At 58.5% G+C, this 15,941-nt stretch overlaps 1 protein-coding gene across 2 annotated transcripts; it reads left to right on the top strand.

Moving 5' to 3' along the window:
* The first annotated feature begins 290 nt into the window (after window positions 1–290).
* Window positions 291–14,850, top strand: CUL7 (cullin 7). Of its 2 annotated transcripts, XM_033423982.2 has the most exons (26): window positions 296–711; window positions 1,554–2,141; window positions 2,575–2,726; window positions 2,867–3,364; window positions 3,900–4,038; window positions 4,136–4,332; window positions 4,604–4,832; window positions 5,607–5,844; window positions 5,931–6,036; window positions 7,042–7,269; window positions 7,537–7,627; window positions 7,731–7,902; window positions 8,077–8,182; window positions 8,480–8,575; window positions 8,710–8,885; window positions 9,018–9,151; window positions 9,490–9,672; window positions 9,933–10,039; window positions 10,140–10,322; window positions 11,929–12,089; window positions 12,253–12,469; window positions 12,584–12,872; window positions 13,549–13,694; window positions 13,811–13,937; window positions 14,028–14,233; window positions 14,459–14,850. In XM_033423982.2, the coding sequence occupies exons 2-26, from the start codon at window positions 1,562–1,564 to the stop codon at window positions 14,780–14,782; spliced, it is 5,085 nt and encodes a 1,694-aa protein (XP_033279873.2). In that variant the 5' UTR covers window positions 296–711; window positions 1,554–1,561; the 3' UTR covers window positions 14,783–14,850. The 2 variants fall into 2 exon arrangements, with proteins under 2 accessions (XP_033279874.2, XP_033279873.2); XM_033423983.2 differs by lacking the exons at window positions 13,811–13,937; window positions 14,028–14,233; window positions 14,459–14,850 and having other exon boundaries at window positions 291–711; window positions 12,729–12,872; window positions 13,549–13,689.
* The last annotated feature ends 1,091 nt before the right edge of the window (window positions 14,851–15,941 follow it).

Raw genomic sequence — 15,941 nt, 5'->3', positions numbered from 1 at the left:
CTGGTTTTTGTGGGAGGGAGGAGGTACATGATGGGGGGGGTGGGCCGCGGGGACAGAAGCAAACAACCGTTGGCGGAAGGAGAAAGGAAAGGAAAGTATGGGGCAAAACCGGGCCGTTCCCCTCTCATTTCCAGTGCCCCCGCCCCACCTTGCTCCGTGCCTTTATATGTAATGGAGGAGGGGGGAATAAGTGACCTCCAAAGTCTTTTCCAATTCTGACTTTGGGAAGCGGGGAAGGCGCTTCCGGTGCCAGGAGGAGGGAGACGGAAAGGGCGGAGGCGGAGGTGCCGCGCGTCGCCGAGGTGGCACCGGCGGCTCCGCCCCGGCGCTCTCCCAGGGCCCCTAGCTTTCCGCTGAGCCTGGCGGAAATGAGCGGCGGCTCCGGGCGGGCGGGCGACGGGCCCCCAGAGCTAGGCGGGCGGCGCCGCTGGTTGGGGACAGGCCCCGCCCTGCCAGGCTTCGGAGGCCGCAGACCTGCGCGGAGGCCGGGAGCTGACAGCGCCACGCCCCCAGGGCGTTCGATCCCGCGCGCCACGCCCCCTGCGGCCGCCTGGCCTGCGGAAACACGCCCCCTCCCGCCTCTACGCCTCGACCCCTTCGGGGGGCCCAGGCGGGGCCCAAATCTCCACCAGCGCTGCCGCCATAGTCTGCGCCGCGTCCTTAGCTCGGCGAAGGACAGGCCTCACGCCGGGACCCCCATCGACTTCTGAGGTGGCCACAGCCCCGCCGCGGCCCCCCGCCCCGAGTCCGGGTTTTCCTCCGCCCACTCGCCCACCGGGCCTCGCGCCCCCGATTCCGCCGCGCCTCGGGATTCTTGTTTATCTGGCCTAGCCCCCTCCCCCGCACCTTGCCGCGCGCCCCTGGCTTCTCCTGTCTTCGACCGGGTCCTACAAGCCTCGCGCCCCTCACCCATCGGGTCTCCTGTGCACCCTGTTCGGGGCCTCACGTCGCCCCCACTGGCCTTGCTGCTTAAGCGCCTCCAATCTTGGGCGCCTCCAGCCTACCAGCAGCCCCTTCTCCCAGCCCGTCGCGCCCTGCACCCTCACTCCACCACCAGGTCTCTGGGTCTTTTGCCCCTGCAGACTCACTCTCCGATGCTTCAGTCATTGGAGCTAGCACCCCTTCCCATACTCACTCGGGGTCTCGATCCCCAACTCCCCAAAACACACCCACCCCTCTGGGCTTCGCATACCCCCTTCTCAGGTCTGCTGGCGCCTGTCCCAGGGCCCTGGGATTCACTTTAATTCTAAGGCTGCCCTGCCTCCACTGTCCCCTTTCCTCTGCTCCAAACCAACTCGCTCCATGCTGCATGCAGGGCCTTGGAGCCTCCTTTTAGCCCCCAAATTTTGAGTTCTTTCAGAACAAACACCCCAGTGTTCCTCTGCGTAGGCCTGGCCCCACCCAGCATGCAGCAGGCAACTCCTGGGCCCTGCTTTACCCCACCCAGCCCGACAGCTGTTGCCACATTTGCTGTCCCAACTTCTGGGTGTCCTTGATTTTCTGACCTCCCCTCTCACTCTAGCTTGCCTATTCTCTTTTCCTTGTGTTGCCAGGTGCCAGGATGGTGGGGGAACTCCGCTACAGGGAATTCAGGGTGCCCTTGGGGCCCGGCTTGCATGCCTATCCTGATGAGCTGATACGCCAGCGAGTGGGCCATGATGGGCATCCTGAGTACCAGATCCGCTGGCTCATCCTCCGGCGTGGGGATGACGGGGAAGGGGGTTCTAACCAAGTGGACTGCAAGGCTGAGCACATCCTGCTGTGGATGTCCAATGACGAGATCTATGCCAACTGCCACAAGATGCTGGGCGAAGATGGCCAGGTCATCGGGCCCTCCCAGGAGACAGCAGGGGAGGCTGGAGCCCTGGACAAATCTGTGCTGGGGGAGATGGAAACCGATGTGAAGTCTCTGATTCAGAGGGCACTTCGGCAGCTGGAGGAATGTGAGGGCACCATTCCTCCCGCCCCTCTGCTTCACACTGTCCATGTGCTCAGCGCCTACGCCAGCATTGAGCCCCTCACGGGCGTCTTCAAAGACCCAAGGGTCCTGGACTTGCTCATGCACATGCTCAGTAGTCCCGATTATCAAATTCGCTGGAGCGCAGGCCGGATGATACAAGCCCTGGCTTCCCATGATGCTGGTGAGGGGCAGTGTGGGGAGGAAAGGGGAGCAGGACAGGGACTGGGTCAGCTTAGCGTCTCACAGGTCCCTGTGACAGAAGCCTCTGATCTCATCAGTACGTAAATGATTCTGTTGCCCTTGTCTTAGGATTGGAAGAAAAGGAGGTGGGATGGTGAGTGTGGGCATCTCGGCAGAAAGGGGAGACTGAATCCTCAAGAACTTCCTATTAATTGTCTTTCTATGCAGAGGAAGACTTTAGACTATTAGACTATTGCATATGAGACAGTAATAGGATAGGATAAGATAGTAAGTTTTGGCTTTTGAAGCAAATCAGCAAATCATGTCATTCTTAGTGTGTGGCAGCAGAAGGAGTGAGAGAGTAGAGCGTCTAAGAGAGATGCCTGGGAAGGGCAAGGTTAGGGAGCTGTTACTGATTGGGTTGTGGGTTACAGGGACCCGGACCCAGATCCTTCTGTCACTGAGCCAGCAGGAGGCCATTGAGAAACACCTGGATTTTGACAGCCGCTGTGCTCTGCTGGCACTGTTTGCACAGGCCACGCTCTCTGAACATCCCATGTCTTTCGAGGGCATTCAGCTGCCACAGGTATTCTGTGCGGAGTGTTGGGAGGTGGCTGTGGACAAAATCTAGGGATCAGGCCTTTGCACCTGTCCACAGAGGACAGTGTGGAAAGAGGCACTAAAGCTGGAGCAAGGGGGACATAGGCCAAAGATTGTGTCCTACAGGTCCCAGGAAGGCTGCTCTTCTCCCTGGTGAAGCGCTATTTGCACGTCACCTCCCTCCTGGATCAGTTGAATGACAGTGCTGTGGAACCAGGAGCCCAGAGCTCCACTCCCGAGGAGTTGAGTGGGGAGAGGGGTCGGCTGGAGCTGGAGTTCAGCATGGCCATGGGCACCCTGATCTCGGAGCTGGTACAGGCCATGCGCTGGGACTGGGCCTCGAGCAGACAGGGGCCCTCGGCACGGCCCTCCTGTTCCATCTTCCAGCCCCAGCTGGCAGATGCAGGCCCGGGGCACCCACCCGCCCAGGCCCTGCCCTCCCTTAGGAGGTCAAGGCGGTTTCGCCCTCGCTCTGAGTTCGCAAGTGGCAATACCTATGCCTTGTACGTGCGGGACGCGCTGCAGCCGGGCATGCGAGTGCGGATGCTGGACGATTACGAGGAGATCAGTGCTGGGGACGAGGGCGAGTTCCGGCAGAGCAACAGTGGCGTGCCCCCTGTGCAGGTGAGCAGAGCGCGGTGGCGGGCCACCGTTGGGGGTCTGTCTTGGGTGGGGCATAGCTGGGGCTTCAAGCTGGGGCCTCTGGCGGGCCACTCAAAGCGAAAACCCTCAGTAAGCTGGGTATGGTAAAAGGGGGTCAGCCATTGAGAGGGGAGCCGTTTGGAGGGCTGAGAAAATCTGCCTTTAGGAGACTCTGAGGTCAGGAGGACTCACTCCCAGGAAGAAGACTGATACAGCAAGACCATCCCAAAGGTCAAGTTCAGGAAGACAGTGTGGTTAAGGCCAGGAGGAAGTGTGGGGCATAAGCCACCAAGGATAGGTGAGGGGAGAGAGCCTGTTCCCGTTTGGGGAAGGCATTCTTTGTGTGCGTGTACGTGTTCTCCATATACCACAGGTTTTGCTCTTTAGAGGTTTTTCCACACCTGGCCAGGTGGTCACCCTGAGTGCTGTGAGGGCTGTGTGTCCCCATCATCGGGCCACAGCCGGTCATTAGGTGAGCTCTCTTCCCCTTCGCTCTCTTTTTTCCCATGTCCCCCAGGTGTTGTGGGAGTCAACAGGCCGCACCTATTGGGTACACTGGCACATGGTGGAGATTCTGGGCTTTGAAGAAGACATCGAAGACGTGGTTGAGGCTGATGAGTACCAGGGGGCAGCGGTCAGTGGACCTGTGGGTGTAGGTGAGCCCAGAGGGGAAGCAGGGATCAGCTCTGTGCAGAGGAGCGGCGGTCTGGCTGGGCGGGCAGTGACGTCCCTGTGCCCCTCTCATTTCCACAGCCTTGCCCTCCTGGCGGTGGAAGCCCATGGCAGAGCTCTACGCCGTGCCCTGCGTGCTGCCTGAGGATGAGGACGCTGAGGAGAGTGAACACCTGAGCCAGGCCGAGTGGTGGGAGCTCCTCTTCTTCATCAAGAAGCTGGATGGACCCGACCATCAGGAGGTTCTCCAGATCCTCCAGGAGAACCTTGATGGGGAGGTAGAGCTGCCCAGAGACACACAGATGTTGGAGGGCTGGACTGTGACAGAGCATTTGGAAGACTCGGGATGGGAAGTGGAGGGTGATAGCATAAGGGCTGCAGGGGAGGGGTCTAGGATGTTTGGAGATGTTGGCGAGCTGTTTGGGAGGAGCCCCCATGAGAGACTGGGGATGGAGAAGGTGTATGCAGAACTCCTTTCCCCTGGCAAGTGCCTCTGGAGCCTCTGTGCCGGCAGAGCCGCCTGCAGTGAGAGCTTCTCCCCGATGACAGATTCTGGATGACGAGATCCTGGCCGAGCTGGCCGTGCCCATGGAGTTGGCCCAGGACCTGCTGCTGGCTCTGCCACAGCGACTCGATGACAGCGCTCTCAGGGATCTGCTCAACTGCCATGTCTACAGGAAATACGGGCTCGAGGCCCTGGCAGGGCAGCTGGCCTACCCATCCCTGCTGGAAGCCCAGGCCCAGCCTCAGGAATCAGCAGATGCAGCCAGAGTGGAAGGTGGGGTGCCAAACAGACAGCAGCTCTGCACACTGACCTCTGGGAGGGCATTAGCCCGGGAGAGACGTGTGTGCTGGTTTTTGTGCAAATCCTGTCTGGAAGAGATGGCACTTTAGGAAGAGTCTGAAATTTCGAGATAAGCAGTGAATGGAGAAGCAGACATTGTCCTCCCTCCAAAGTATGAAGGAGAGTGTCAAGTTAGAACATTGCAAGAAATTTGAAGCCTTGAAAGCCCTCACATTGAATTTTTTCTATTGTAGAGAAAAACACATTATTGCATGCTTCTAGATATAGGGAAATGCTCTGCTATTTGCAGATAGGAAGCTCCTTTGCTATTTTGAGAATACAAAATCAAAAGTTTGTCATGAAGCTGTCTTAAAAGTACATTAAGAGGGCTTCCCTGGTGGCGCACTGGCTGAGAGTCCGCCTGCTGATGCAGGGGACACGGGTTCGTGCCCCGGTCCGGGAAGATCCCACATGCCGTGAAGCGGCTAGGCCCGTGAGCCATGGCCACTGAGCCTGCGCGTCCGGAGCCTGTGCTCCGCGACGGGAGAGGCCACAACAGTGAGAGGCCTGCGTACCGCAAAAAAAAAAAAAAAAAGTACATTAAGAGATGCTATGAGATCCCCAAAACCTGGCGTTTAGGGGGAAGAAATGTAAAATATTTTTGGGAGAAATGAGGAAACAAGAGTTGAGAGTTATGAATGTCTCTCCTTTTATGATCTTTCACGTCACTAACAATGGCCAACTCTTGTGACTTCCCCTTTCCTGTAGCAAAAGAAGCCCCGACTCAGTGCCCCAACACTCCCCTGCAGCATCTGGTGGAGGGTTACGGTCTGGCTGGGAAAATCTTCCTGGATCTGGAGCAAGCTCTCAGCTCAGAGGGGCCCTGGGAGAGCGAGGTCAAGCCACTCCTGCTGCAACTGCAGCGGCAGCCCCAGCCCTTCCTCGCGCTGATGCGGAGCCTTGACACTCCCGTGGCCAACAAGGCCCTGCACCTGGCCGTTCTGAGGTGAGGGGGTGGTGAGGGGCGCTGCTGGGCAGAGGGGTCTCTGAGGCAGGCTGCACATTTCTCTCCTACTGCCCCCTGCTCCCCAGAATCCTGATGCGGCTGGTGGACTTTCCCGAGGCATTGCTGCTCCCCTGGCATGAGGCCATGGACGCCTGCATGGCCTGCCTGCGGTCCCCAGACACTGACCGAGAGGTACCCCTGCCCTGCCCTGAGGAGATGCTGAGAGGGGGAGGATACCAGGCAGCTTCTGGCAAGGCAGACCCCCGGGCAGGGCTCGAGAGGGCACCATGGAGACTTTGTGCTCTTGGTTTGGGTTTCATTTTTAAAATTGAATTGTAGTTTTAAAAATAGGTCGTACGTTCACACAGTTCACAAATCAAAACAATATAACAAGATAGAAACAAAATTCTCACTCCCACCTGAGTCCCTGTCCTCCCAATGCCACCCACATGCCCCTTACAAACGGTAACCATTTGTATTAATTTATGTATCTTTCCTGTATTTTATTTTACAGATATAACCCAAATGGGCGATCTTATTTGCCATATCCTTTGTTACATAAAGGATGATATCTATATTACATTAAGAGCCTCAGTGGCTCCTGTTTGGCTGGGCCTGTGAAGGAAAGGGGGGTGAAGGAGGCAGAGGGGACCACCACATCCCAGAGTCCCCTGCCACAGAGCGCTCCTGAGCACAGAAGGCTTGGGAAGCGGTCAGAGAACTAGGGTCATGGAGGCAGCGGGTGTCTGCAGCACACACCTTTGGCGGCTACCCAGATTTTAGCTCTGTGGTGGGCTTACTGAGTGTCCACACATACATCTGGTCCCTCTCGGCCCCCTCTTTGCTGTCACGTGTCTGTGCTTGGGGGCTGAGCATCTCATAACACAGCCCCACAGCTGGTTCTTGGGACAGCTGGGCCTGAAAAGAAACAACCGGGGATGCCCCCTGCACCTATTGCCAGCGTAATCAGTAGTCAAGACCCCCAGGGTCCAGGGCACCTCTTGGCTTTTCCATTGCAGTTTGTTTGGTTCTCTAATTCCACCGAGCCCTCATGTCTCTTCATCCTTGTCTTTTTACTTCCTCACTCTGTGAACTGCAGTAGCCCTGGCACCCAGCACACAGTAGGTGTGTAGTCAGTACTACTGAAGACGCTTGTGGTCTGTCCCCTTTATTCACCTCCCCGTGCCTCCTTCTCAGGTGCTCCAGGAGCTGATCCTCTTCCTGCACCACCTGGCCTCGGTGAGCAGGGACTATGCCGTGGTGCTGAATCAGCTGGGAGCCCGAGATGCCATCTCCAAAGCCCTGGAAAAGCACCTGGGAAAGCTGGAGCTGGCTCAGGAGCTGCGAGACATGGTGTTCAAGTGTGAGAAGCATGCGCACCTGTACCGGAAACTCACCACCAACATCCTGGGAGGCTGTATCCAGGTCAGGAGGGAGGGCAGGGGGAAGCCTTTGGGTTCACAGCTGGGTAAGAGTATGACACCCAAGCAGTGGCAGGGGAAGGGGCTGTGTTCCTGAAGTTGGAAGGCAGGTGAATCTGGGGGCGTTTGTTCCTGGCCCCGCTTTCCCAGCTGCTCCTGCTCTGCCAGTGTTACGGAGTTAGTCCCGCTGCTGCTGGGGTTTTTCCTCCACGTGCGTTTCCATGTTCCTGCCCCCTCCCCGCACCCCTTCTCTCCGATGTCCGGGCTGCAGATGGTGCTGGGCCAGATCGAAGACCACAGACGAACGCACCGCCCCATCAACATCCCCTTCTTTGACGTGTTCCTCAGATACCTGTGCCAGGGTTCGTGCCTGTCCCCCCGTCACCCCGCGTCCCCACACCTCCGTGTGTTTTCCCTCCACACCTGCCAGGGCTGTGACCGCCACCCCTTCCCACCTGCCCACAGGCTCCAGCGTGGAGGTGAAGGAGGACAAGTGCTGGGAGAAGGTGGAGGTGTCCTCCAACCCGCACCGGGCCAGCAAGCTGACGGACCGCAACCCCAAGACCTACTGGGAGTCCAGCGGCAGCACCGGCTCCCACTACATCACCCTACACATGCAACAGGGCGTCCTCGTCAGGTAACGTGCTCCACGCCTGTGCCTAGAAACACACCCACGCTGTCCTGTGACTTCCCTGCCGTTTGTCTTGGGGAAGCACCCACACCCCCCTGAAGGTGACCGGAGTCCCCTCGGCTGTGTCTGTGAGAACACGACTGGATCCGGTTCCGACTGGTCCCTCTGCCCTGCTCCCAGGCAGCTGGCTCTGCTGGTGGCTGGCGAAGACTCAAGCTACATGCCGGCCAGGGTGGTGGTGTTCGGGGGCGACAGCGCCACCTCCCTTAACACGGAACTCAACTCGGTAGGGACCCCTGTGCCATTAGGCCACCCCTCAAGGGATCCACCCTCCTGCCCAGACCCCAAAATGCCTATATTCCTCCCTGCTTTGAGCCCCATAGTAGATAAAATCCATCCCTGTGCCCGTGTGGCAGCATCAGGCCCTGAGCAGTGAGGGTGGCATTAGGACCCCTCGGTCAGGACCCCCCCAGGGCTGGGGGAGGGAGGGACACAGCAGGCAACAGGAGCAGACTAGGGTTCTTTTAGCACTCCCATCCACACGCATGACGGCGCTCTCTGCCTGCCACCCCCTTGCCACCAGGTGAACGTGATGCCGTCCGCCAGCCGGGTGGTCCTCCTGGAGAACCTGAACCGCTTCTGGCCAGTCATCCAGATCCGCATAAAGCGCTGCCAGCAGGTGGGGCCGGGGGAGGGGGGCAGCCGTGGGCAGGAGGCTCTGCGGCCTGTAACCGTTGCAGATCTTGGGCCACCTCTCCAGCCCCTCCTGAGGAGAGTATGGGGCCGGCGGAAATGGGCCTTTGCACATTGCAGGGCGGCATCGACACGCGCATTCGGGGATTAGAGGTCCTGGGCCCCAAGCCCACGTTCTGGCCGGTGTTCCGGGAGCAGCTGTGTCGCCACACACGCCTCTTCTACATGGTCAGGGCGCAGGCTTGGAGCCAGGACATTGCGGAGGACCGCAGGAGCCTCCTGCACCTGAGCTCTAGGTGTGTGTGAGTGCGTGAGTACCTGTGTGCGTGAGAGGGGTAGCTGGCGATCTTAGGCTGGTGGACTCTTAGGCCTAAGGAGTCACTTAGGCCTCCAGCCCCCAACACCTTCCTCCCCACTCTTCTCCCCAGACTCAACGGGGCTCTACGTCAGGAGCAGAATTTTGCCGATCGCTTCCTCCCAGACAGTGAAGCTGCCCGAGCACTGGGCAAGACCTGCTGGGAGGCCCTGGTCAGCCCCCTGGTGCAGAACATCACCTCCCCCGGTAACTGTCCCTGCCCCTGGCCCCTTTACTATCCCGTTGCTCGGCCCTGCTCATCAGCCCCTTCTTGCTCTGGCCTAGAGCCACCTGGGTTATGCTCTTGGCCCTATGGATACCTGCGTTCATTCAGTACCCCCAAGCCCCCTCTTCACAGCCCAGGAGCCGCTCCTTTCCCGTGTCTCCTGGCTGCCAGCTGACACCACATGGTCAGGAGGGACCTTGCTACCTCCCTTGCCATATCGCTCTGTCCTGCTGCTCTTTCTTGGCACTGCTGTCCAGCCCAGCTTCCCCACTGCCCTGGAGACATGCCCTGCCTTGGCTTGTTTTTCCCCCACCTCCAGATGAGGATGGTGTCAGCCCCCTGGGCTGGTTGCTAGACCAGTACCTGGAGTGTCGGGAGGCTGCCCACAACCCGCAGAGCCGCGCAGCAGCTTTCTCCTCACGAGTGCGCCGCCTCACCCACCTGCTGGTGCATGTGGAGCCCTGCGAGGCAGCCCCTCCGGTGGTGGCCGCTCCTCGGCCCAGTGAGTGCTGGGGGCTCAGGCGAGAGCTCGGTTGGGGGCCTTCCCTCCCCCAACTCACATACTACAGGTGTCTGTCCCTCCTCACCCCCCGCTCCCTGCATGCTCAAGCTGTTCATCTTCTGGTTTGTGTCACCCCCAGCTGGGAGCATCATTTTGGGTGGCAGAATGTCAGGAAAGAACCCCAGGCTCACCCTCGAATGGGGACCCAGGAGCTGAGGGCTGCCACCGCCTTGCCTCTGCCCCTTCCCCTGTCTCCACAGAGGGCAGAAACAGAAGCCATGACTGGAGCTCCCTGGCCACCCGGGGGCTTCCTGGCAGCATCATGAGAAACCTGACCCGCTGCTGGCGGGCAGTGGTGGAGGAGCAGGTGGGCAGGAGCGGCGGAGGGGGGGAGGGGCGGGAGGGCGGAACCGTGCCGTTGGTTTGTTGGGTTGCCTTTCACACTGCCGCCCCTTCCCACTCTCCAGGTCAGCAGTTTTCTGACCTCACACTGGCGGGATGATGACTTTGTGCCCCGCTACTGCGAACACTTCAGTAATCTGCAGAAGTCAAGCTCCGAGCTGTTTGGGCCACGGGCAGCCTTCTTGCTGGCGCTGCAGAACGGCTGTGCTGGTGCCCTGCTGAAGCTCCCTTTCCTCAGAGCTGCCCACGTAAGCCTCCCATCCGCCCCTCCCCTGGGGCCTCTCCCCCGAAACTCTCCCTTCCCCTTCTCAGAATGGCCCACCCTTCCATTCCCACGCAACAAGGAGCATGTACAATACTAATATAGAACCATGTTATCAAAAATTCAAAAAAACAGGAATACCCTGGTGGTCCAGTGGTTAGGACTCTGCGCTTTCACTGCTGTGGGCCCAGGTTCCATCCCTGGTCGGGTAACTAAGTTCCTATAAGCCATGCCCACAGCCCCCCCCCACCCCCCGCAAAAAAAAAAAGGAAGGTAAAAGAAAGAAATGACCCGCTTTGTACCATCCTAATACATCTCGGCATACTTTCTTCTACTTGTGTGCTTGATTTCACATAGTTTATTCACAAGTAGCTAAAATGCTTTATCCTGTTTTCTTTTGACCCTTACATGAAAAGCCATTTTCAGTGTTGCTGTTTGTCTTCAAATTTTGGTATAAATTCCATCCAATAGATGTATCAATACTATAATTTACTCCACCATTCCTGTCATTCCACAAATATTTAATAGGCACTTACAATGTGTCAGGCACTGAGATAAGAGCTGAAGATAGACGAAATCCCTTCCCTCAAAGTTTACAGTCTCCTAGAGAAGATGCACAGTTAAGCAGAGTGCCCTGGTAAGCAGAGAACAGCGAAGTGGGAGCCAGAAGCATGGCTGTAACAACGTGGTGTGACCATCTTTGTGCACATAACTTACAGGAATACCTCCTTTTATTGCTCTTCGCTTTATTGTGCTTTGCAAATAATGCATTTTTTGGCAAATTGAAGGTTTGTGGCAACCCTGTGTTGTCAGGTGATGGTCAGCATTTCTTGGCAATAAAGTATTGTTTAATTAAGGTATGTACGCTGTTTTTTAGGCGTAATGCTATTGCACACTTAATACACTATGGTATAATGTAAACATCCTTTTGTATGCGCTGGGAAACCAGAAAATTTGCGTGACTTGCTTTATTGCGGTGGCAAACCCGCCATATCTCTGAGGTGTACTTGTGTCTCCTTGCATTGAGTTACTATTGTTGGTTTGATTTTAGACATGCTAAATGTGAAAAAAACAGTTTTCAGGGCTTCCCTGGTGGCACAGTGGTTGAGAATCTGCCTGCTAATGCAGGGGACACGGGTTCGAGCCCTGGTCTGGGAGGATCCCACATGCCGCAGAGCAACTAGGCCCGTGAGCCACAACTATTGAGCCTGCGTGTCTGGAGCCTGTGCTCCGCAACAAGAGAGGCCACGATAGTGAGAGGCCCGCGCACCGCGATGAAGAGTGGCCCCCACTTGCCACAACTAGAGAAAGCCCTCGCACAGAAACGAAGACCCAACACAGCAAAAATAAATTAATTAATAAACTCCTACCCCCAACATCTTCTTTAAAAAACAAACAAAAAACAGTTTTCATCATTTTAGTATTGTTAATGTATACAGTTGTTAATGATTTTATAAGAGTTTTATAAAATCGCTGACCAGTTGATGAACCTGCTGGCCATTCATATCTCCTTCCTCAGACCCTCCCCCTGTTCCCACTCACCTCCTCCGTTCTCTCCTTCATAGTTTTCCTGTGCTCTCCCCACTGCCCAGGTAAGCGAGCAGTTTGCACGGCACATCGACCAGCGGATCCAGGGCAGCCGGATCGGTGGGGCCCGGGGGATGGAGATGCTGGCCCAACTGCAGCGATGCCTGGAAACCGTCCTGATCTTCTCTGGCCTGGAGATAGCCACCACTTTCGAGCATTACTACCAGTGAGTGTGGACCAAGGGAGTGGGAGGTGGGGGGACACAGGATGACGGGCAGGGCCAGCCCTTGGGGCTGGGAGGCCGGGTTCCCAGCAGGCTGGAGTCCCGGAGCCGGGGGGCCATGCCGAGCCCCCACACTGAGGCTCGGCCTGGGCTGTGCGCGCTGCAGGCACTACATGGCGGACCGTCTCCTGAGCGTGGGCTCGAGCTGGCTGGAGGGGGCCGTGCTGGAGCAGATCGGCCCCTGCTTCCCCAACCGCCTCCCCCAGCAGATGTTGCGGAGCCTGAGCACCTCGGAGGAGCTGCAGCGCCAGTTCCACGTGTACCAGCTCCAGCGGCTCGATCAGGAGCTCCTGAAGCTGGAGGACACAGAGAAGAAAATACAGGTGGGCGCTGGGGAAGGGAATTAGCAAGTGGGAGGGTGGGAGGCACAGAGAGAGGCACGGGGCAGACCAGAGGAGCCGCTGGCTTTGGGGCGCCCTGTGTTCCGTCGTCTTCAGGTGAGCCACGAGGCCAGCGGCAGGGGGCACGAGAGAGGGACTGGAGAGGAAGCTGAGCTGGAAGCTGGGGCAGCATCGGCGGCCGGCGGGGCGGGAGAGGAGGCGGCGGAGGAGGAGGATGAGAACGAGGACCTTTACTATGAAGGGGCGATGCCAGAAGTGTCTGTGCTCGTCCTGTCACCACGCTGCTGGCCCACTGCCTCCATCTGCCACACGCTCAACCCCAGAACCTGCCTGCCTGCCTACCTGAGGGGCACCTTGAACCGATACTCCAACTTCTACAACAAGAGTGAGCAGTGGGCTGAGAGAACTGGGGGCTGGGACACCGGGAAAGAACCTGGGCTTGGGGGTGACCCCTGGGGCTGGAAGCCTTCACGGAGTAGATTTGAGGAAAAGGGCAGGAGCTTAGGTTCGGGGTGGGGCTACAGGCACCAGATCCCCAGCCTGTTGTCTTTTCTCTCTTTAAAATAAGAGCCAGGACTCCCTTTGTGGGTGGTGGGGAGGATGGAGGCAGGAGGCACCTGAGACCACCAGAGAGTGGTGGGTGTCTCGTTCCTGGTCAGTCATCGTAACCTAAGCTCCCCAGTGGGGGCTGATCCTGGGCTGGGCAGCGACAAAGGAAAGGGGGTGAGACTTAGACCCTGCCCTCAGGGAGCTCCTACACTCCTGGGGGAGACGTTTCCAGTTTGATGAGAGCCCCAGTCCTTCCTCACTTCATGGTTTTGTCTCCCTTAAAAATTGGGGAACTCCTCGAAGGCACTGATCACAGCCTGCCTGGCACAGGGTGGGCTCCCCTTACTCAGGAGGCAGACACAGAGAGGGCTGAGCTCTGGAAGCTCAGACCAGGAACCACAGTGTCCAGAAACACTGGGCCCCAGACTCTGCAGAGATTAACGGGGACAAAGCTCCACCGATGGTGCGTCCTCACCAGCCCCCCTGACTCCCTCCTCCTCCCTGACACTCAGGTCAGAGCTACCCTGCCCTAGAGCAGGCCCCGCAGAGGCGACTGCAGTGGACATGGCTGGGCCGGGCTGAACTGCAGTTTGGGGACCAGACGCTGCATGTGTCCACCGTGCAGATGTGGCTGCTGCTGCATCTCAATGAGCTGAAGGTGGCCCAGCCCCTCACGCCTCCCTGCTCTCTCCCACCTGTCCTTCCTTTTCTTTCCCTCCACCCTCTCTGCTCCACCTCCTGGGGAGGCCCTGACGCTTCCCTTCTCTTCCTAAGGCCGTCTCCGTGGAGAGTCTGCTGGCGCTCTCGGGGCTGTCTCCAGACATGCTGAATCAGGCAGTTGGGCCTCTTACCTCTTCAAGGGGCCCCCTGGACCTTCACGAGACAAAAGATGCCCCAGGAGGTCTGTACTTAGGGCCCCGGGGCCTCTGCCCTGAGCTGGGGCCAGCCTCCTCGAGGCCCCCCCCCACCAAGTGACCAGCGCTTATTTCAGGGGTGCTCAAGATTCGAGATGGTAGCGAGGAACCCAGGCCTCGGAGGGGCAACGTGTGGCTCATCCCAGCCCAGACATACCTGAAAGCTGAGGACGAAGAGGGCCGGAACTTGGAGAAGAGACGGAACCTTCTCAACTGCCTCATTGTCCGAATCCTCAAGGCCCACGGGGACGAGGGCCTGCACGTCGACCAGCTTGTCTGCCGGGTAGGCGGGGGTGGGCGTTGGGTGAGGAGGCTTTGCCGGGGGCAGGGGGCAGTCCACAGGAGGAGATGGATCCACATTTGAAGTCCCTGGCTCACTGTAGAGCCTCTAGTGGGTGAGGAGTGGGGCTGGGGTGCCCCTCACGGCCTCGCTGTCCCGGGGCTGGGAGCTAGAGGTACGGTAAGCTGGGCGTCTGACGTATCGCTTCTCCTCCCCGCTCCATACCAGGTGCTGGAAGCTTGGCAGAAGGGCCCGTGTCCTCCCAGGGGCTTGGTTAGCAGCCTTGGCAGGGGGTCCACCTGCAGCAGTGCTGATGTCCTCTCCTGTGTCTTGCACCTCCTGGGCAAGGGCACAGTGAGACGCCAGGATGACCGGCCCCAGATGCTGTCCTACGCAGTCCCCGTGACTGTGATGGAGCCGCACACCGAGTCCCTGAACCCCGGCTCCTCGGGCCCAAACCCACCCCTCACCTTCCACACCCTGCAGATTCGCTCCCGGGGCGTGCCCTATGCCTCCTGCACAAGCACCCAGAGCTTCTCTACCTTCCGGTAGCCCTGGAGACGGGCTCAGGGTTATGTAGGGCGGCACTTTCTACAGAATAAAATGCAGCAGTTTGATTACTTGGCCTGTGTGGTGACTGCGAGGGAGCTGACAGGGACAGGGGCTTTCCTGGCTGGAAGGGGGGAAGAGCCCTCCGCTCTGAGGCAGTCTCATGAGGAGAGACTCATGAGGAGTCTCTCTTCGGGTGAGGATGGCAGGCTGGGGAGGAGGGTAGAGGGAGTCGGGTGTGACTGAGCATCCCCCTCCTGGCCGGGGGATAAAGTGGACTCCGGGGATGGGTCTTCTCGGAGGGTATGTGGTCAGAAGTGCTTTCACCTTGGCAGGGTGGAGATTCAAGCCCACCTTGCCACGCGCTGGATGGCTTGCAACTTCGGCAGATCATCCAGCAGGGCTCCGTTTCACTTGTTTGTGGAATTGGACAGTCACTGTGGGACTCACGTGTGGGAGCCTTTGACATGGTGAAGGCTTTGCCACCAAGTCCCTCTTCTGGCCACCACGCTCAGCAGTGTGGTGCACAGCGCCGTCCCGAGGTAAGGCTGACAAGGGGACGGTGAGGTAAAGGACCCTTGCGGCCACTACAAGCACCCAGGACCCTAACGTGTTCCCCACGGACGCTCTAGGGTCTGGGTTAGAAGCTGACCTAGAAGGATCTGCAGCTCCTACGGGCTCCTCCTCTTTGCCCCTCTCTACTCCCCTGCCTCTGCCCCCCTCTGGCTGTGCAGAGCTGCACCCCAGCTAGCTCCAGAGGCAGGCCTGTTGTTCTGTGCTGCTGATTGGCCCCCCTGGCCCCACCCACACTGAGGCAGGGTAGGTCGGGCTAGGGGACCCGGTGCCAGGGGTGGAGCTCTGTGTCTGGGCAGGGCCCTTAGCGCAGGAGGGAAGGAGTGACCCAGGCGTCCTGAATCCATGACTAGGTGACTAGGAGAAAGCTACAGAAGTCAGGTGGTGGGAGAGGGCACATCGGCCGGAGGGAACTGGGTGCCACCCAGGACTGACATTTGGAATAAAATCTGTAAGGGAAAAAACAGCCAGGGCTTGGGAGTCAGGATGCCCAGGATGAGGCAACAAAGCAAAGTGTGGACACAGAGGGCCCCTGCTTACTTTGCAGTGTGGTGGCCCTGTGGTGCCACTGGTGGTTCTCACATCGGTG

This window comes from Orcinus orca, chromosome 10, assembly GCF_937001465.1.
Source record: "Orcinus orca chromosome 10, mOrcOrc1.1, whole genome shotgun sequence".
Taxonomy (NCBI): Eukaryota; Metazoa; Chordata; class Mammalia; order Artiodactyla; family Delphinidae; genus Orcinus; species Orcinus orca.
The sequence above is the reverse complement of the archived record's forward strand: the minus strand, read 5'-3'. Positions and strand labels throughout refer to the sequence as shown.